At 43.0% G+C, this 21,962-nt stretch overlaps 1 protein-coding gene and 1 long non-coding RNA gene across 4 annotated transcripts; one reads left to right on the top strand and one right to left on the bottom strand.

Annotated features, from left to right (window-relative positions):
* Positions 1 to 277: 277 nt before the first annotated feature.
* Positions 278 to 14,777, bottom strand: LOC134107491 (uncharacterized). 2 transcript variants are annotated; one of them, XR_009942764.1, is made up of 4 exons: positions 14,640 to 14,774; positions 9,585 to 9,773; positions 4,066 to 4,135; positions 278 to 1,475 (listed from the first exon to the last, which is right to left on the bottom strand). It is a non-coding gene; the product is annotated as an uncharacterized LOC134107491 (long non-coding RNA). The 2 variants fall into 2 exon arrangements; XR_009942763.1 differs by lacking the exon at positions 9,585 to 9,773 and having other exon boundaries at positions 14,640 to 14,777.
* slc35b3 (solute carrier family 35 member B3) lies at positions 14,703 to 21,272 on the top strand. Of its 2 annotated transcripts, none has more exons than XM_037456452.2 (10): positions 14,703 to 14,926; positions 15,758 to 15,994; positions 16,198 to 16,319; positions 16,456 to 16,610; positions 17,917 to 18,024; positions 18,162 to 18,259; positions 18,402 to 18,494; positions 18,681 to 18,792; positions 19,004 to 19,073; positions 19,627 to 21,272. In XM_037456452.2, the coding sequence occupies exons 2-10, from the start codon at positions 15,779 to 15,781 to the stop codon at positions 19,775 to 19,777; spliced, it is 1,125 nt and encodes a 374-aa protein (XP_037312349.1). In that variant the 5' UTR covers positions 14,703 to 14,926; positions 15,758 to 15,778; the 3' UTR covers positions 19,778 to 21,272. The 2 variants fall into 2 exon arrangements, with proteins under 2 accessions (XP_037312349.1, XP_062415267.1); XM_062559283.1 differs by lacking the exon at positions 14,703 to 14,926 and adding an exon at positions 14,935 to 15,049.
* The last annotated feature ends 690 nt before the right edge of the window (positions 21,273 to 21,962 follow it).

The following is a 21,962-nucleotide window of genomic DNA, read 5'->3' on the forward strand; positions in this document are numbered from 1 at the left end:
ATCCTGTGGTACTAGGATTCGTTTAGCGACTTGGACCCTCCAGTTCACACAGAATACTTTGGGCTCCTCGCCCATTTCTCATGTTATTCACTGTGCGTATGCGAGCTAGTGCAAAAAGGGCTTCCCAGGGAATTCACATTCATATTGCCGGTAATAGGGTATCATCCCTCGAACATCTTCTAAGCAGTTTATTCCACTTGTAAGTGCTACAGTTTTTGGTCTCCCCTTCAGATGTATTCTGAAAAAAAGGTCATATCACCTGTTTGGGAATAAAAAACTGATTTTTCTGAGTTTTATTTCATCCATCAACAGTGTCATCTCTGTGACAATGGGGGTTTGTGGCATGGAAAATGTATTTAAGAAAAGCCTGTAAACACATATACAACCAGGAAAAAAACTGCAACTTCCCCGAACCAAAACACCTTGATTCACGGCTGTGATATCGGCGCCTACCACGTCACAACAATGAATGAATTAAAATCCCACTGCCATTCCCGACAGTCGTTTCCCAGTGTGCACCCCTCCTCTAATTCTACAACTAAACAATGATATCAAAAGTGAATTATGTGAGACCTCTGGGGTGAGTAATATGCCAAAAAACTATTACAGGGGGAAACTATGGGAATAGACCCCTCTGGAGGAGAAAAAAAGAGATTGAGAGAAGAGAGAATTGTGAAGCAGGATCAGGCCAAAGGGAACTATTTTGGCAGATCAGGTTGTAATTAATTGTCAATGCAATTCTCGGTGGCAAGTTTGTCTTTGTTAAGTTTGTTCTTGTAGATTTCTTTCTAACATGGAATTAAGAGAGCATGTTGATGGAGACCTGAGAAGAGAGCAAGATTGGCATGTTGAGCATATGGTGTCAACAACTTGTTAGAAGAGCCTTTAGCAAAAGCAGTATCTGACCTAATAAGCATGCAGAAGTTCCCAGGATGTTCCTCGGCATATTGGGTTAGTTCTAGAAAAAAGAAACGTTATGCAAATTCAGGTATGTCTTGGCAATTGTTATTCAGTTGTTTAGTCCAGTGGTTTGATTCAATTTGGGGGGGAAACAGCAATGCCAAATTGTGTCTTTAGATAACATCGCTGCAATGATTGAGTTATGCATTATTGCATTTGTGGGCCGGAGTTTAGTTTGTTACTCTGCAGTTTCAGGCTTTACCTGAGAGCAGCTCAAGCAGCAAGAGGAGTCAGGTCCAAAATCCTTTCATTTCCTTTGCAAACCACACGTCATGCTCTATATTAGGTGGATAACGGACGAATGTTCCTTCATGTCTGCGCACCTTAGATCTGGCTGGAGATTTTGCCCCCCTCCCTTCTTTCCCTCCGCACTGTTTACTTTTCCGACGGTCTCATCTTCATGTGTCTTCTTGTTTTTTTCTTCAGCCTTCTATTGCGTCTCTCTCCCTCTGTCCGTCCCGCCAGGCTCTGCAGCGCCGGCCACGGCCCATTCTTGGGTAGCACAGGAAGTGAAACTGTAACACAGAGTTCACTGGTAATTGGCCACGGTCACGCTAACCAAACAGGAAGGAATCTGCAACTGATTAGAATTCTTCCTCCTGCAATAATAGTCCTCCCTTCGTGGACCCCCACCTCCCAACCCCCTTTCACCCACGCCCCCCACAAAATTAATTACATTTGGGGGTCTATTCCCACTATTGGTTTTCCTGTTTTATAGAGGGACAAATCCCAAGACAACAAAGCCAATCGGGTTTTTCAGTTACAGACAGAAGGGCTGAGGAAGCACAGGCAGGCATCCATCCATTCATCTATCCATCCATCCATATATACATCCATCCATTAGTCTATCCATCCATCCATCCATCCATATGTTCATCCATCCATTCATCTATCCATCCATCCATATGTACATCCATCCATTAATCTATCTATCCATCCATCCATCCATATGTTCATCGATCCATTAATCTATCTGTCCATCCATCCATTCATCTATCCATTCATCCATACATACATACATCCATCCAATAATCCATCTATCCATCCATCCATCCATATGTTCATCCATTGATTAATCTATCCATCCACCCATCCATTCATATATACATCCATCCATTTATCTATCTATCCATCCATATATCCTTCATCCATCCTTCCATCCATCAATCCATACATTGGATCATTCAATCATCTATCTATCCAACCATTCATTCATCTATTAATCCCTTGCTTCTATCCATCCATGTATTAATCCATTCATCTAACCATCCATCCATTCATCCATCCATGTATTAATCCATCCATCCATCCATCCATATATTAATCTATCCATCTAAATAGAGTGGCACTCACTCACACAGACTGCTGAATACTCTGATTGGGTCTCTCTCTCTCTTTCTCTCTCTCTTTCTCGGTGTAAAATCTGGTACAAACGGAACTACCATACCTACCATAATGCTTAGTACTAATAAAGTAAGTTTAATGGGGAGAACAGTCTTAGTTGCTCCTCTGTATTTTACCAAACACAAGAAACACAATGCTTGATTGGATTTGATAATGATGTCTCCTGGTAAAAAAAAACAGTTGGCGTTTTCACATTTTGGGTTTATTCTAAAAAGTCAAACCTGTGATCAATCACCGCCCATTTAAAAAATTTAAAATGTAAAGCACCATTGCCTTTTTAGCGTAATTCGTATCCTTCATCATATGAAATATAATTTGTAATGCTATTTTAAGATCTGTAAAGAACCAAGAACAAAGCCACTTGTGCTTTTGTGACTGTTTGGTGCCAGCTGGCATCAATACCACAGGAAACCAGGGGGCCACTCTTTTACGGTCGGCTGCTGTGGAAATGTTCGAAAAACAATCAGCTTGTGTGAACGCTGCACACCTGAAATTGTTTTGATGTTTTCATTTTGAACAAGTGTGTTGCTTGATGTGACACATTCATTTCACAAACGAAGTTAAGCACACAAGAGCAGCAAGACGCCAAAGGTGCACGTGTAATGTTTAAATACTGTCGTGTTCCGCACCTTTCAAAATAAAATGAATATAAAACCACAGAGATGCATTTTCATCTCATCTTCACAAAGAAACACGGAGAGTCGGGGCTGCTTCAAAAATAAAACGAATGCCTAACAATGTTTTTGATGTCCTATATTTAAATTTGTACGGTTACTTACATTACTCCTACTTCCCTGGTCTTGGAACTAATCCGATTTATATGGAAATGGGGAGCTCTGTTTCATGACAGAGTTGGGGAGAGAGGGAGAGAGAGAGAGAGAAAGAGAGAGAGAATTCCCAGGTTCGCTCCTACTCAAAATGTGCTGAAAACAGATTTTCAGAATCCTTTGGCTTCATGGTATTGGTTATAGGGGATTACACAAAGCACTTAAATCTCAACAATGAGCTGCTCTTTTCTACCAGGGAAAACATTCCTTCATGCTGGACACATTCTCCACACTCAAGAGGTTAATCGGGAACAAATCAAGCCAATATTGTTATTGTGTCGGGCACCATTAACACAAGAGATTATAAATAATGAGTTTTTATTTTTCTAGATTCAAAGGTTTCTTTTTCAAGGCCTTGAAAGAAAATTAGTTATCATGTGCCATTTATTGTAATTATTAAAAAAAGTAAAAAACAAAATACAAAACATGTGTAACAAGTGGCAATCAAAATGATCAATGCAAAACCTTAACGTATGTTAAAACATGACATGATGATGAAAAGCGTTGAATAGTTTCTGCATTAATACAGTCCGATCTAAACTATGGTGTTTAAGTTGGGAGGACTCTAAACAAAACTCTTTGTTTTGGGACAGATTCATGTTTATTTAGAATGAAATTAGAAAATTAAAAATGTAGTTTTTTGAACATGTTGTTTCAGTTTTATAAATCATGTTTATATTGTATTTAGGGTATACTAAACTAATTGTCCTAATAAAACCAACCGAGGTAAAACACAATTTCAGTTAAACAAACAGTATGGTGTGCAGCTAATGCAACCGCTCATTGAAGCCAGTGTCTCTGAGCTTCCTGGCCAATCCTTATCTGCTGCAAACTCTTCTCTTTATCTTTAACAGAATTTAAAATCATCACTTACCAATTCCCTTCTGAACAGCTATGCAAGCTGGTGTTGTCAGTCCTTGGGTTGAAAAACCGAAGATGCCGTCCTGGAAAACGAGGAAATCAAAGTTAAATGAGACCATGCATGCCAAGAGAATGTTTAACCAAAGGGCAAAACGGAAGCTGGAGATAACAGAGAAGAGAAAACCACATAATGTCGTGGTACTGCAGTCTGTTTGGAATCGTGCATGCTTGTGTGTGTGTGTTTTTGTACTTGGAGGACATAAGGGTGTTACTCGTCATTATACATTGAAACTGTCATCTTATGCATCTGTAAATGCATGCGTTTGTGGCTGCATTTGTAAATGTGCATACTTCAAATAAACAAGTACCAGTGTTCATGTATGTGGTGAATTATGGATGAAGAATGGATGTGTGCGTGGGCAAATTAACACAAGCGTGATAGCAACACAGGTATGTGAGCACATAGTGGAGTGCGCAGGTGTGTGTGCAAGTGACTAAGGGCCTAGAAAAGGTTTGTCCCATAATGCAGTTTGTCAGACGTTTGAAGTGGGCACCAAAAAACAATGGCGAGCCTGTGATTACACTGAGCCCCAGTGATGCACATTTCCTATGACAAGTTCACTTCAAAAGACCAAAATCCTGCCCCAACCACAGCGCATACGGCTACATGACAGGCGTGCATATGCTTTGTTTTAACATGAGAGGACATCAGGGCACAGGGACGGAAAAAGGGCAGCATTTATATAAATTCATATTTACGCTTGTAAAACATAAGGTTTGAAAAGGAAACGTGTGATGTGCTAAAACAATTGATGATGTGAATATCCATCATCAATGAATACAAAATGGAAGCATTGAATTTGATTCAGTCGAATCTGCATTTAGCGGATTTTTTGGTTAAAATCGCGTTCATCACAAAAAAAGAATCCTAGATCAAACACCAGCGGCCATCTGACGTTTGAGTTTATTTTCCACTGCTTCATCCTCCGCCGGAATCACTGTGCGAGCTGCACATGACAGACGGGCTGGAATGGAGCATGTCTGGATTATGTTTATTCAATTTAACTGAGCATTTATCCTCCCAGGTATTGCTGCCAGTGTGTGCTCCGTGCGTGAGGGAGGGGTGACAGCAGCAGCGTTTCCAGCAGTTCACGAGCCCAGGTGAGAGTGCGCTGAGAGGGAAACATGCAGCCAGTCCGCACACGTCAAGCTCAGGAGTCTTTCCCAGGAATGAAGGGAGAGGTGGAGACAGATAGCGATCTGCTTTCTCATGTGGCTCTGATGTGCTTCACCACAAGAGGAGATCTGAGTCACAAAACCGCACCGGCAGATAATTAAAAGCATTTTACACTAAACACATTTACGCCACATAAGCAAAGAACTATTGAACATTTTCACCTGCTTAATGGATTTGTTGATTGGTATTATCCATGACTTTCATTTAAAGGGATGTTGCTTTCCCACAATGGTCTGTCATGCAAAGAGACATTTAAAAAAGCCTTAAAAAGAAACAGACTTGAAGTTGTCAATTTTGGACAGTGTGATGTCATATGCACAGAATACCTGTGGGTGTGTACTATCTATTCACTGAATCATTTGGCGCTGAGCTTTTTTTTTGTTCTTAATTCTCATTGCCATGAAACACTTCACAGAGAATATCAACCCAGAAGCAATATTTTCTGCAAGCAAAAACTAGTTCAAAGACTTTTTTTTCTCTTAACCCCCCCCCCCCCCCCCCAATCCTCAAGTTACTGTCCTGGCATCTAGTCAATTTGCAGTGACTTTTACAAGATTTTTTTTCCCCTGACTTTGTAGCAACACTGAAGCCCCCGGGCCGGTGGGTCATATCATTATTATGTGCAGGAAATTATAAGCATGTTTTAAAAGTGAAAATTAGGTTTAATAGTAGAGTACGGCTGCAATAAACGCCGCATGGAATAAAAAAAACGCCAATTTATGAGCCTTTTGGGTAATTTAAAGAATTTGGCCTTGATCATATACATTATGAATGCTGTAGTATTTAACCATATGCGATGGACAAGCTCTATGTTCTGGACATTCATTAAATCGTCTGTATCTTTATAATTGCACGTGTCGCAGTGAGAAAGAGAAGCACAGAATCAAAATAGGAGATGTCATAGTATATTATTTGATTGTAAGTTGGGTGTGATTTGTTAGCAAAGCCCAGATCTTGGACCCGACCAGCACACAGGATCTCCATGCATCGCTGACACAGATGAAAAGATTTCACCTCCCGCCTCACCCGCCCCCCCGCCCCGACTCGTACATCGACGCACAATCGGAAAAATACCCTGCTAAAGAGGGGGGGAAATGGGAACGAGGTGTCCTCGGAGTAACCAAAAAAAAAAAACGCGAGTCCAATTTCCTCCTTTGTCACTTTTTGTAGCTTTACACTCAACTGGAGAGCGAGCTGAGAAAAGAACGTGTTGTCGGCCAGACTGAACCACTGGCAGCTCTCTCCGGCCCGTGTACCACTGGCAGCTCTCTCCGGCCCGTGTGTAAAGCTGACATCTAGTTTCCTGAGTGAAGTCATTTCCTCAGTAGACGGTTTGTACACAAACACAGGACTAATATCGAAGTAGGGGAGGGGGGGGGGGTCTGTACGCGGCTGCTTGTCTTGAAGAAAAGGGCAGATGGCAAACATTCACCTTTAAATCTAATTCCGCCCTTTCGTCGACGGGCACAGATAAAGACATTCACTAGTCATGGTTAACTGGGAAAATATTATGATGAATGGACTTTTGTTCGCGTTTCCCCCCCATTATTCATGACAATAACAACACAATGTTCTCTGACGTTAATGGTGCATGTGTGTGGATGCATCGCTGGCAAAGGCAAGGGTACTTATTATGGAAACAGTGCTATGATGAATGTGCTGGAGCAACTCAAACTTAATCTAAACTGCGTTACACGTTGTTTTGAATATACCTCCCTGGTATGCCCATCTTTAATGTACTATCAAGTGCAGGAATTGCTGTAGCCTCAAAATTCTGAGCGGCGGAGAAAGAGGGAGAGGGAGAGGCTTTAAAATACTGTCTGTTAGAAATGCAAAATTTATGAATACCCCCCTCACATCTCAGCTTGATTTATGTGAAATAATAATACACTATTTAATGCTTAAACATAGCTAGGAGCGATCCGTGGCTATCAAGATGTACAACGGAGTAATGGGGCTGGAAGACAAATCACCTCGTGGACTTGTGATGCTTATTTAAAGGTGCTCAGGCAGATATATTAAACTATATGTAATTGTACACTAACTCTGTGCTGTAAGGCAGAGGCGGCAAACACAGGAGGAGGCCAGTCGTGATGCGGATGGAGTGGGGTAATCAATTTGACTCGAGCATCACCATCCGAGGCGGCCGGGGGGAACCAGGGAGGACTCTTCGATCTGCTACCATGTCATCTTCTTTAGGCTTCGGCCTCCACTCACGCATCCATCGGTGCTAAAAACTTTACCACTCGTGGACATTGAGGAAAACAAAAAAATCCCACAAGTATCTGGTTGAAAAGTTAATGTTTTCTAATTTTAGTTCTGGCACAAGGTGCGCCGGGTCTAAAGAGGAGGACCGGGTCCAAACGGAGCCAGTGGTCACACGGATTGTGATTTATGATTCACTGATTGCCTCATTTAATTAAAGTAAATGGCAAAGCCAAAGCGAGGCCAAATTGTCCTGATCTGATGAATTGGCCGCCGTTTTACCACCAAAAGCAGGTAAGGTAAATAAACAGGGTAATTACGATGGTAAATGAAGCCTGTGTGAGTTGAGCCCTGTGGGCTGTGGGCGGCTCACCCAGGATGCACTGAAGGAGGGAACAACAGGCGTTTCCCGTAACTTTCTATCATCCTCCCTCTGTCTCGAAGGCCGGGCCATGCCAAGAAAATCACGCTGTTGTTCACGCAGACACCTGCGCACACACTCGGTGTCACACAAACCGCAGCTCCCCCTGAACCCCCCCCCCCCCCCCATCCCTCACTCCTGGTGTGTTCGGGCACAATTATAGCGACGGTGATCCACAGGTGTTGAATTCTTCTGGCAAGCCATAAAACATGATATGCATGATTTGTGCAGTCAGCCAGGTCTGTAATTTCATTCTCCTTTTCTTTCATTTTCCCTTCCTGGGCCACGCGATCCATTTCCCCGCTTTATGAGAGCGGCAGACACCCAGAGAGACTTTCAGGATGATTACATGCCCCGTGCCATGGGGGGTCTGAGGAGCCAACACGCCAGCCTAAGACCCGTGTCAAACCCGGGTGAAAACATCCGTTTGAATAAAGGTTTGGAATATTTGAAATGCTCGAGGAGTGCGTCATTTATCCACCTACACATTCGCGGATCCCCCCGGTGAAACAATCGACCGCTAACATGTGTTTTTTTTCAGATCCACTCAGGTAACAATGGAATGTAGAATATTGGCCCGTGTGCGCGGCCTGCTGTCACACGTGAGCGCTGTGGATTTGCGAGGCCCCCGCCCCCCTCCCGTTGGCCCTGTGAGCGCCTGGCTAAAAGAAACAAGCGAAAGGCCCTCATTGATTTCTAATGATGATTTAAAACATTTGTGTGAGCTGCTGCAACCTCACGTTGGGAAATCTTTACTGCGCTCTACGGTGGGACGTCGATGTCACAGCACCCCGACGGCCGTGAACAAAACTGTGCCTGCTACTTTCACAGTGTTGCCTGAATGTGATCAGGAGGAGCGGAAGATCCTGAGCTGTGGTGCACACACACACACATACATACACACTTTGGGTTATATTTTCACTCATGCACACCTACAATGTAATCGCCAAAGGAGGAAAACTAAAAATTGAGTTTGTACATATTAAAACCGAGTCATTATTATAATCTGATCTAAGATTCACATAAACTTATTTCTTATATTACTTTATGGCCATTAACCACGGCTTGCCATTTTCATAAATATAATGTTAATATCTATGTAAATAACTGCCTCCATGGATTTAAGATGAGGCAATGTTAGTTATTGGCTGCATGAGGACGAATGCAAGTGAAAAGTGAATCGGGCCAGAGCAGAATATGGCATATAGTTTGTTATTTTCACAAATCCGTCAACGGAGAGAACTCCTCAAGCTCCAAATCACAAGCAAATAATTCAGACGTAAACCACAGCATTAGTCCTGGTGTGTGATTGACATTTTGTGTCTTTGACAATATACTCCAAATAATTAAAAATCTTGAAACGTAATGGCTTTCAAATCCATTAAGTAGTTAAAGGTTATGAGAAAAAACTGGATTATTGCTCACAGCAAAACACCTAATTAAATGAGACTACGTAATTTGTTTCTCAATCCCTTTCACTTCATAAACCCAGCGCAGGTTAAACGAATGGGCAACAAAACACGTGTCACTTACCATCACTGTGAGGAGACAACAAACAATCAAAGTTTTTCTTTTTTTTTTTTTTGCTTATGCGCATTAGTGCAAAAGCGAGTATGGTAGATTGGATAAGTCGGCACATAGTTCCTGCATGAATTGTTTGTTTAATTACTTTTTCTTTCCTTTTCTTGGGAGCACACTTCCAAAGAGAGATGCTTCCCCCTCCTGGCTGCTCGTGTGAAAGCCGGAGACTTCCCGGTCTCCTGTGGCCGCCCTCGGTGCCACCGTGCACTCTGCTGTGTGCGTGATGACGCGTCTTTAGTGTCATTTCCATCCCGCTCCATCTGCTGTCTGTCTCTACCTGGTCAAATAATAGAAATTACATCAAGATAATAATAGCGTGAAAGATTGAGTTTGAATCCTGCAATGACATTGTAGTTGCTAGAGAGTAGGTGATGTATTTACCATATGTGTCTAAAGTTGTGATAAGACACTTAGTGGGTGAACCGGATAAGGTGTCCGACTATGAGGAATAGAGCAAACAACTGCCTTATTTTAGGTTGAATTAAACTAAAACAAACTAAATCAAAATAAGTATTTCTAAAATCTGACTGCGTCTAACAACCGTCTAACAACCTTTCCTTACATTTGACAAATGTTTTTATAAATGGTCATGTCAGAAAAGACAGAAGAAACGTTATGTACACCGCAACTTTCAAAAGCCAAAGCTAGAGCATTCAAACTTTGATATGTTTGTCTAACAAACAGCACAAAATGTGAAAGCAACTAGTTTACTGAGGCACAAAATGGAGGAAACTCCTAAATATACACATTTGAGGCCATTAAAAAAAGTAAAGTATTAACAGTTCAGATTCTGCCGATCCTCTGGTGAGCTACACCAACTGATCATTACTCCTCTAATAAAAAACCATGGCAACCAGAGTTGAACTCATTCACTTGCGATACAGTGCATATAGTGATATTCAAATAAGGTTCTTATGAAGCTGCTTCTATCTCCACTAGTTTGAGGTCCTGGTTTGAATTGAATGGATGTTTACTGAATGCCAATTGACTCTCCACCCTGATACCAAGTCCCCCTCTCATGCTGAAAGCATATTAAGTGGCAAGTCTAAGGGGTCGGACCCGGCGTGGTGCACCTCCTGCCCCCCCGATGACAGATGATCTGGATTTCAAACATCCACAGCCTCCGTGAACCGGTCTGCTCTCCGGTCGCAGGCAGAGGGGATGGAGGGGAAAATGAGGATGGGGGGGGGGGGGGGGGGGGGGTTGGGGTGGAGGGAGGGATGAGGAGGCCTGCCTGAGACGGGGGGTGTGGGGTGGGGGAGGGAATGTAAGAGCAGCAAGACTAGCAGATCAAAGAAAATAACATGGGAGAGGATATGAGTGCTTTGAGAAGTAATATCGGCGAGATAGCATCTGTTTTCCGTAGCATGCAGGAGGCTTGAGACGAGCCCAGGAAAAATACAACAGGGAGCGAGTGCACTTTAGCCCAGGATAAGACCAAACACAAATGGGTTATTTAGAAGCCCTCTATGCAATATCTGGATTCTTGAACCGGTCCACTGCTGGGGATGTGGGGGGGGGGGCTAATGTGGAATAAATAATTTGGAGGATCATTATAAGGCGGTGTTTGTATTAAAGAAGAGAAAACATTAACGTTATCACCAGGACCTTTCTGGAGACTCAACTAAAGCCTGAGAAGTCTAGTTCTGCAGCAGAAAGCTCGAGAACAAACATTTTAGATGCCTGTTAATGATTCAAAAAGGCATTAATAGGATTTCCTGAGTCTCATCTCTACGCTGACCTGAATTTAAAGAGGTTTTAATGAAGAGGGGAGGGAGGTGACGACTCTTTCATTATGTGCTTTCAGGTGTCATAGCAGCCTCGCTTGATCTCACTAATAGTATTATTAGCACACAAATTCAGCCCAGAATGATAGAAAACTTTAAAACGCATATCCTCACTCATCAATTTTAACAAAGGGATATTGTGGTCTATGTGTGACAAGTTTGAATTCCTCAAATGTTCCAAATCCGAGACCAAAACTCTGCAAAGGAAACTCACCCAGACCTTTTGGTCCGTATAGTATATCAGAACCATGCACGGGTCACGCTCCCATATGAGCTTCCTGAAGATTGAATAATGTCCATCCTGCAAGAGGCCATATTGGATCCAGATTTCACTGGTTCAAAAGTCATTTCTTTCCCCTTCATTTCTCCCCATCTCTCCCTCTCCGTCTCTCTGTCTCTCTGTTTTATTTCCCTCCGTCTCTCGCCCTGCTTTATTTATCGCGGGTCCAGTGGTGTGGTGCAAAACCATTACCCGCGCATATGTACCTTTTTGAATAATCAATAAATAATTATTTTATTATTTAATAGCATCGTATGGGAAAAGGAAATGGGTTCTGTTGCATAAATCCATCACGCCTGATGAATGGGCACACTTGTAAAGTTGGACCTGGGAGACGGGGGAAAGTGGCGTGCGGTGCTGCGCCTGCGCCCGACTGCGCCGCCTCGCTGAGCACTTTCTCCACACGAGGTTGTAAATGTGACATTTTTGTCTCTTTGGGACTGTCAATTGGAGTGCAAAGGGACTGAGGGGAAGGGGATTGTAAATTCAGAGAGATTAATTAACCTTTTACATTTGCGATCCAGCCCTGCATCTTGTTCCGTATGCCGTGACCCCTGTGAGCAGCGGGGTGAGGGACCCGGCCGCAGACGGCCCAGGGAGTGCAGACGGCCCATTCCAAATGAGTTATTAACAGAATTCTTTTTGAATAGATGGAAAAATTGAGGCCCGGCCATTTTGTGTCATAAAGGCCCGGGTAGGCAAGGAGGCAGGGGCCTCCCAGGGACAGGAGGCAATACCATTACAATCAAATCTGAGATGGAAGAGGGATTGAGCTGTCCATTCTGAATTTTTATATTGTCAGAGGGGCCGGGGAGGAAATAATGCCATCCTCGAGTGTATTAACCTCTGGCTGGGGAAAGAGGACAGGAATGGGGAGCGAGAGAGAGAGAGAGAGAAACTAGCCGGGCCGAGGGAGGGACTTTAGATTGGACGACAGGGAGAAAGGAAAGCTCAAAGAGGGAGGAGAGGTATGAAAGTGCCAGAAGAGAGTTCCATGCCTTATGCTAGGAGAAGCAAAAGAGGAATAGACAGGGATATGAGATGGCTGAGAGACAGAACAGAAGCAGGGAAAGTAGGGAATAATGCAATAAGGATTTAGAGAGAAAGTAATGTAGGACGGGAGAAGCATATATGTGCATGATTACAAGGGTGAGATAGGAAGAGAGTTTCTGGGAAAGACGAGGGCAGTCCGGAGGGAATCGGAGAAAGACGCGGAGGGAGGAGATGAAAGAGGAAAGGTGGAGAAGTTTTGGGAAACTATGGCATCTGGACAATAGAAGTCGCTATGAGCTGCAGAACTGCTTTAGATCGTAGAGGCAATATTAAGATGAACGTGAACTCCATAATCATCATATTATGATTTTGTCCAAGGCAAATTTTAATCACAGCTTTAATTTTATTATCAACAGACAAAGTTTCAGATTGTTCACTGACTAAAACCTGCCAATACCAGGATAAAAATAGTCTACTACAAGTCAAAGTCCTGCATTCATTACAGATATTAGACATATTCACTGTAAAATTTATTTTGAGCATCAAACACGAAAGCAGAATATACACCGTCAGTGGTGTTATATATATATATATGGAATCAACACAAAAGAGTCTACATCCTAATGCTGAATTTTTAGGCAACCAAAAATGTTGTTATTACCTTTTCATGGAATGAAAACACACTGAGAAAGGCTTAAAGAGACAAAAGGAAGTAGAATAGCATCCCCTGCATAATCATCTAATGTAATCTAAACTAAATAATTTACCAAAGGAACTTTGTGCTGTATTAAAGGAGACGTGCAGTTAGTGAATGAGACCAAACACCCAAACACGCTTATACCCTCTACAATCAGACATATTTTTGCAAACAAATAACAATGAACCAATTTTACAAGATTTAATCAATTCATTCATCACTTCAAAATGTACCTTCTACAATACTCGATACAATACTGTAGTAATATTTTGCACACGTTAACTACAGCATGAATATGGAGCCAAATCCAGGCCAAAAGTTTTGATCATTTGGAAAGGAAAAGTGAAAAGTAAGTCTGGGTCTTGAACTTTGAAAATGTGCCCAAAGCGATGCACTTGAGAATGTTTAAATGTGAGAATAGTACAAATATGACAATAACAGCAGACAATTGAAGACTAAAAAAAAGTTCAAACCATGCATACAATCCGATCTTTCAGGCAGAGGTCTGGTCTCTGTAGCCAGAATTAGCTACAGGTCTGGCAAGGGTTCCTATAATTAAAGACGTTCTGCTCTTTGGAACAAGCTGTCGGATGACTTGATGTCCTTCACGATAGAAAAAGCAAGCTTCAAACGTATTTTTTTGTCACAAGCATATGGGGGGGGGGGGGGTGTCTTTAGGGGGGTTCTGTTTGGTAATTTTTATATTTTGGGTGGACTCCATCGCATGGATACTACGTTGTGGTTCACAGTGGTATGTGGAATTTCAAAACTAGTTTGTTGCTTTTATTCTGTGAGTTGGGCAAAGTAGGATCCAAAACAGCTCGCTGATAAGAAATATGATCAAGTTTGGCTTCTACTCCGTGTTTGGACGTGAAATGCAGTAGGTGAATAATCGCATGCACTCAAATGAAAGATGATGTTTTTGGATGCATTAGCGATGACCTAAAACCGTATTGTGGCTGCTAGTTTTACATTTTCCTGTCATCCAGGATCCCGGGGAAAACATAGCCTTCCTCACAGTGTACACTATGAATGTATAAGAAGCATGTTATGGCTCATCTGTAAGGACCTAATTACATATATTTTGGTAGTTAAATATAGTTGACATATCTTTTCATTATAAATCCCACTATGCAAACTCGCTAAAAATTATTATTATCCGTAAATTATCCGTAAATCATGCAAGAAAACATCCATTACAAGAAATATCGAGGGACGTTGTTGATCTGGACTAACTAGCTAAACGCTGGTGTGAGTGAAGGCCAACTTACATTGAAGCTGATGGATTCTTTGGAGCAGGTAACACCTCGTGCAACTGGCCGTATACAATATAGAAACATATATATATATATTTACATATTGGGCCGGTGACGTGTAGTGACTCACCTGTCACAGCCTGCAGGCAAACGAACCAATGGCATCACAGTTCAGAGGTCAGCGCGGAGCGGAAGTCGTTGGCCGCTTCTTTCACAGGCTGCCGATGCGTGCGGCTTTCAGCGGGCTAACACGCGTATCAACGTGTCCTGGACGAGTTGTGCTGTCAAAGAAAAACATGAAAACGCCCGAAATGTGCGCAAGAGGAAGACGTGACGTCCAGGGACATGGTTGTCCACGGCATCGCCTCTGAAGAAGCGGATACGCTAGCGGAGTGAAACCCGGAAGTGGTGTTTGAGGTAACGAGCTTGCTGCGGTAGTTTGCCTGTAATGTTGGAAAATCAGCGCCGGAAATGATATTAATCGCCAATGCAAATCGGCTCATAATGGGATCGTGATTATTAGGATTACCACATATCATGGTATGCGTAATCTATGCTAACTAGTCAAAGAAAACCCTCCGCTTAGGTCGTTAGCAACCGGCTACTTCTTGTAGCTTAGGCAACGTCAACAGCGATCATACATTTTGTAAACACTTGCGATATTGTATATCAAATTCCTAAATCATACTCTAAATATGGATGGCGGGCGTTTTGATTTGAATGTGATGCTGTGGTTTTGGGCTCTTACTACATATTGTGTGTGTTTATCAACGTTATAACCAAACACTTGGGCAGAAAAAACATTCTAGATTAAAAATCAGGATAGCATCTTGCAGATAATTGCATATAATATACATTTGATAGGACTTTTGAGTGACGTGTGGTGCAGCATTTGATGGTGCATGAATGCAAGTGTAAAGATAAAAGATTTATGATCGCTTCCTGGTTGTTTTCATTGTGTCTTCAATGTTCTTTGCCTAAACATGATCCACAACAACCATTCAAAAACACAGCAAGGGGCATCATCTGTTGGTATAATTTTCGCCTGATTCACAGACGCAACAAGTCTTACTTATTTTTGTATTTTTCTGAATGGTCACTATCTTAGCAGAGCTCTCAGCTGGGATGATGAAAGTTTACTTCCGGACTGTGTTTGTTCCAGCCAAAATACCCAAGTAACATTAATGTTGTGAAGACACTAAAGCAGAAAAAAATTATTGACTTAATATAGCTATTTTTGACCTGCAGGTCCCAGTTGCAACGGGCAACATGACTGCCAAATACGGCCTGGTGAGCTACAACAGCTCCCGGAAACACATTTCGATTTCCATGCCGTCGTCCACGGAGGTGATGTCGCCCCACATAAAGTCTGTGGAGGAGCTGAGGGTCCTGGGAATCAACCTAAGCAGCTTCAGTCCCCCCACGCAGTTCTTGATCTGTGTGGCTGGAGTCTTCATCTTCTACCTCATCTATGGCTACCTGCAGGTAACACAGGGAGGAAGACCACTGGACCACAAACAAAACTGTGATCCTTTCAGCGGTTGAGAAAGCTTTGTGTGTCTATTTGTGTTCTATTTATGTACAGATTCCAAAGGGAAATTTAGTTTGAAGTTTGCATTTTACAAGATGTGCTTCAAAAAGCTGTCAGTGCCTGCTTTGTGATTTATTCATTTGGCCCCCCCATCCAGGAGTTGATATTTTCCATTGAAGGATTCAAGCCTTTCGGTTGGTACCTGACTCTGATCCAGTTTGGCTTCTACTCCGTGTTTGGACTCGTGGAGCTTCAGCTCACGCAGGATAAACGCAGAAGGTGAATAATTGCATGCTCTCAAATGAAGGATGATGTTTTTGGATGTATTGGTGATGACCTAAAATGTAAAAGAAGCGACCTCTGTTGATTGCCAAAATAAGTGTCTCAACTACTTACATATTTTCCTGTCTTCCAGGATCCCGGGAAAAACCTATATGATCATAGCCTTCCTTACAGTGGGCACTATGGGCCTGTCCAATACCTCCCTGGGCTACTTGAACTACCCGACACAGGTCATCTTCAAGTGCTGTAAACTCATCCCAGTCATGATTGGCGGGGTGTTTATACAAGGTGAGCTCATTCCACAGCATTTGTATTTCTACACAGACGTTACAAATGAAACTTTATATTTACTTGTGGAGGTGTTTTCTTTTTGCTTGTTTGACACACCATGTGGTTGCTATGTAGCGCTCTTTAGCTTTGTCCATGGCTCTAAACCTCTTTCATTCTGTGTTCTATTCTATGAAATCATTGGATCTCCTCTTGACACTTCATTTTGGAAGTCATATTTGGCTCGTCTATCACAGCGTCTATCGTCTATCACAGCGTTAACTCTATTCATTTTCATTTTATCATAAGGACCTAAACTAAATGTGACACATTTTGTCAGAAAAATTACTATTGCACTTGAGCTGTTCAGTTGTTTTTTTCCCCTGGAAAATAAAAACAAATATGTTAAGTAACAATTCACCAGACAGTGGGATCTCTCAAAATAAAGGTTACTTCATAATTAAATACATGTTGCCCTTATTGGACTTTACTAACTATTTAAATGGTCATCTCAGGTGAGAGTACATTTTACACCTCATTTCAGTCGTCTCACACGTTCCCTCTGAAGGGATGACCGCCTTTCAACATTGGGCACCTTCTTTTTATCTGTTGTTTTCGGTTGTCAGAAAGTTGTCGGCTGCACTAGTTCTGTCTGTCCTTTCATCCTCACACCGGCCCACTCAAGCTTCTGTGTCCTCAGCGTCAGACAGGTTTTGCGGAATAAAAAAAAAAATGAAATGAGCTTTCCCGGGTCTCTCTCCTCTCCCAATGCATAGATGTGAGCGCTGGGGTCCCTCAAGGGGTCGAGTGGAAAACAGAATTTATTCACTTAGGATGCAAGTAGGAAAGAATGTGGGCGCGAGGGATGGATGGAGGGAGGGTTGTGAGGTTGCATCTGATGTGAGGCCCTTCAAAGGCGAGTCAGGGAATCAAAGCCGACCACGGTCGACCTGATGCTGCGTCCCCTTGTCAACCTCAAGGCATCCATCCGTCAAAATGTTTTTGTTAGACTCCTTTTGTTTTTTTCGTCCAAACCTGAGCTTTTTTGCTGTATTGTTACAGACACAACCTCGGCTCAAACTTTCAATGGTCCATAATACCAAATGTGAAACTTAAGTCTTTTTTTTATTCTATCAAGCTCGGCCATCTTTGGCAGATTCCATTGCAAGTTGAGCTTGAGGCAATGTCTCGGATTGGTGTGTTTGTGACGTTCTAAAAGGTTCTGGAAGTTTCACCAGTTAATCTAAAAAAAAAAAGTTTATTTTAGAAGTCGCAGTTTCTCATTCTTATTTCCTAATTTAACGTTCCAAATGGTTTGCTTTCCCAGGTAAGCGCTATAACGTGGCTGACGTGTCCGCTGCTCTCTGCATGAGTCTGGGACTCGTATGGTTTACGCTGGCAGACAGCAAAGTGGCCCCCAACTTCAACGCCACAGGTAACCACCTCTGTCCGTTCCAGGAGGAGGGTGGAGGCCGAGCTACCGGCTTCCTCTCTATGCAGCTTCAGCCCAAAATACATGAGGCCCGTGTGCATTGGGATGCCCGAGTGTTCATGCGTGTTTGTTGCACACAGGTGTCCTCCTCATCTCTATGGCGCTGTGTGCGGACGCCGCCATCGGAAACGTGCAGGAGAAGGCCATGAAGCTCCACAATGGCTCCAACTCTGAAATGGTACCCCGTTTGAGTCCATCGGTCAACCTGCGGCTCGATTCAGTCATGAGACGCAGACACACACTGCATTGTGAGAATTGCGAGAATTGCTGTTACCCCGCCCGTGATGTCACTGACTAGCCACATGGCGCTGTGTCGACAGGTGCTGTACTCGTACTCCATCGGTTTTGTCTACATACTGACAGGCCTGCTTTGTGTAGGGGGACTGGGGCCAGCAGTGGCGTTCTGCTCCGAGGTGAGTATCGCTTAAGACTGATACTAGACACTTGATGTTCTTTTGAAGATATGCAAATGACTACCTCACAGTAGTGAGTTCCTCTCGTGCGTGATTTAGCCCGGCACTTTATTTGCAGTCGCGCTGCAGTTTTAAACCTTGCTTCCATGTCTCAATAATTATCTTTTACCTTCTCTCCCTTCCCAGCATCCTGTGAAAACGTACGGTTACGCATTCATCTTCTCTCTCACGGGTTATTTCGGCATCTCGTTCGTGCTCGCCTTGATCAAGCTCTTTGGCGCCCTGGTTGCAGTCACAGGTCAGTGTGGCAGTTTCATCAAATCTGCTCGTCTCTTCATTCTGGCATTATTTGACCATGTTATGTTATCTTCGAGTATTGAGTCATAATTTATAACATATTCATATTGAAAACAATATATTAGAAGTGTTTCACTTAATTAAACTATAAAGCTTTTATTTGTTGTTTGTAATGAAGTAAAATCAACTTTTTTTTTTTTGCTCCCTTGCAGTGACCACCGGGAGAAAGGCCATGACTATCGTCCTTTCCTTCATGTTCTTCGCAAAACCTTTCACTTTCCAGTGAGTCCGCCAACCTTTTTGACTGCTCCGTTTTCTTCTGGTTTAAAGAGAGTCTCCACAGGCCTCTCCTTTTGACTACTCAAACTTGATTTGGCTCCCGTGCCCCTGGTGCGTGTCCTCATTCCATTTTCTAGACCTCGACTGATCCGCTGCTCTTTCTCCTCGTACTTCACTCCCGCTCGCCCTCCAACTCCTCTGTGCGTTCAAAGGGCTTCTTGTGTTCTACCTCTCCTGCTAGTTCTCGTCTCTCGTAACTCTCTACACACATGCGCGCACACACACACACACGGTACATACAAGACACAAAAAACATGTGCATCTTTTGCCAAATTGCATTCTCCTTCCAGCGTTGCTGGACTTGCAGTCCCTTTCAGGGCCAAAAGACGTGATTATCAGTATCTGCCTTTCCACGGGCATCTTGTTGAACTCTGCTCTATTTCATACTGTGTGTATCCAAATATATGCACTAATTGGCATCCACTGATGTTCGCACATGGCAGTCCACTCCGTCCCCTTTGAAAAAGATCTAACCTTTCCACTTCTCCCTCATCAGGTACATCTGGGGCGGCCTTCTGGTGCTCTTCGGCATCTTCTTGAATGTTTACAGTAAAAACAAAGAGAAAATGAAGCTCCCCTCCATCGGCGACCTCAGGGGCTGGCTGCTGACAGGAAAGAAAGTCCGACTTCTCTCCCAAAACGTATAGGAGGCCCCCCCCCCTCCACCCCCGGGGGGCGTAGCGGAAGTCCTGCCAGTCGCTGGCAGACTGTTTGTGTCCGTTGAGATGTAGAGTCGGGCCGCCTGTCACGGCGTGCAGAGGCACCTGCCGGAGCGCCCAGCCACACATCGAGCAGAGGATGGGAATACGTGGTGTGACCGGCACATCATCAGCCTGAGAAAAAAAAAACACAGATAAGTGAACTAGGACGAGTGACAGAGCGGCTGTATTTCATCACCACGTACCAGTACGTGACTGGTGTAGAGCCGGCTGGAATCACTCAAACTATCTGCAGCAAACTGAAGGAGAAAAACTATATTTTTAACAAGGGAAACAATGGTTATGGGCTCTTTTTTTTCCAAAAGCGACGGTTTGGACCCCCCATACAAACCTTCCCGACATGGAGGTCAACACTAAGGACTTTTCTCAAGGGAAGACGGCGCCTTAGTCAACCAAAATGTTTTGCACCAGAAATGACTTGTTCACGTAAAGAGTGGAGAAATGTTGTAAGGAAAGAGTACATAGCATCACAATGAAAGACACTAATGATAAAAGGGCATATTTGCCCCCCGCATGTGCCAGAGATAGGCAGCCTTGTTTTACATAATCATTGTCTTAATGAAGGTGGCTTCTCTTTTCGTAGTTTATTGGTAATATATAACTGGTTGTGCCCTAATTCAAACAATCTGTGATTATGTGGTGACATTTTGGGGAATATGGAGATAGTTGCTCCAGTGTACATCGTCAGCTGCCCTAATAAAAGGGTACCACTTTTTTCACATTAAATATTAAAACTTAACAACCTCCACTGTCAGTTTTTTATATATTAGAAATAAAAACAATTGTGTGTATGTATGGACACACTTCTCCAGTTTTACAGCTTGAGAAAATAGTTGAATTGTGTGTGTGCGCGTGTGTGCGTGCGCGCATCCAGTGGCCTTGGGCATGTTTGATTAGGGATCCTGAAAAAAGATAGTAGTGCTAGATGGAAAATAAACAGCAGTCTTCACTTTGCCCAGGCAGTTCTTTTCATTTGAATCATGTGTGAGAGAGATTCACATGCTAAATGATGAAGCTCACATCTGGTAATCAAGCAGCAAAATGTCCTCTGATGGTCCATTTACAGAGATTTTGTTGATTATGGATTATTGATGTTTTGTCAATGATGTATTTAAATCATTCCTGTAATCATAACCCAGCATATATGTTCTTATCCTCTGAACTTTTTTTATATTAATAATTTTGATGTGATAATCTAAAATACTTAAGATTGAATTACTCTCTGGGGATTGATGCAGGCCTGCAAAGTATCTTGAGTAACGTCCTCAACTTTGGACGCAGAATCCTCTTTGTCTTTCAATCGGCTGACCGTGCATTTGACCCCTAAATGAAAACACACAGGTAACAAGACAATTTCCTAACAGAGGTCAAAACAAGTGAACATGTCCGCTACTTAAAAAAATGCCCAATCAGTATCAGCTTGTAGATGTCTGTTGTCGTTGATGGCCCTTCAATGTGAGTGTGTGAGTGTCATTGCCGTTTTATGGTGTGTAATGAAAGAGACTTGCCAGCTCTGCAGGAGGCCGCTGAGTGTGTGTCTCTCTCTGTGATCCTAATGGAGACACAGATATTACAGTTTCACTTCCAGGCGGGAAACCTAACGCTGGGCCAATTAGTAATTTGGTATTTCATCAAATTTGGCAGCTTGTGTCTGATGACAAACTGACAGAGATCCTCTCTCCTCCAGGGAAGCTTTGGCAGATACAGCAGCACACACACACATGCCCGGTTTTCCTTCCAAAGCAAAGTGGTGAGTGTTGAACATGCTGGGAGGACGTAACTCGATTGAAAACAGAAAATGACTTTGGCTACAGATTCTGGTTTCACACAAACACAAAATGTGGAAAACATTTTCTTCGGGAGGCCTTTTGTTTGTTTATTTATTTTTAGCTCAGCGACTGTTTCCATGTGATTGATTCACAGCAAAACAGTCCATTAGAGGTTGAGAGGTCACGTTGCAGTGTAAAAACATTACTTTGCCATTATGTCCATCTCTGATGTGCGGCGTGCAGGGCTGCTTCATCGCCGTGGGAATGCCTGTTCTCTTCGAGCTCCCTGAAAGGTCATTATGGGATGGGAAAGCCCAGTTGACCCAAGGCAAAGTACATCATTT

The sequence above is a fragment of the Pungitius pungitius genome, chromosome 19, assembly GCF_949316345.1.
Source record: "Pungitius pungitius chromosome 19, fPunPun2.1, whole genome shotgun sequence".
NCBI lineage: Eukaryota > Metazoa > Chordata > Actinopteri > Perciformes > Gasterosteidae > Pungitius > Pungitius pungitius.

What these genes read in the sequence shown, in the direction of transcription:
- slc35b3 (XM_062559283.1), top strand. An exon ending in TCATCTATGGCTACCTGCAG is followed by an intron (nt 15,995 to 16,197) that starts GTAACACAGGGA and finishes CCCCCCATCCAG; the next exon opens with GAGTTGATATTTTCCATTGA. An exon ending in CCCCAACTTCAACGCCACAG is followed by an intron (nt 18,025 to 18,161) that starts GTAACCACCTCT and finishes TGTTGCACACAG; the next exon opens with GTGTCCTCCTCATCTCTATG.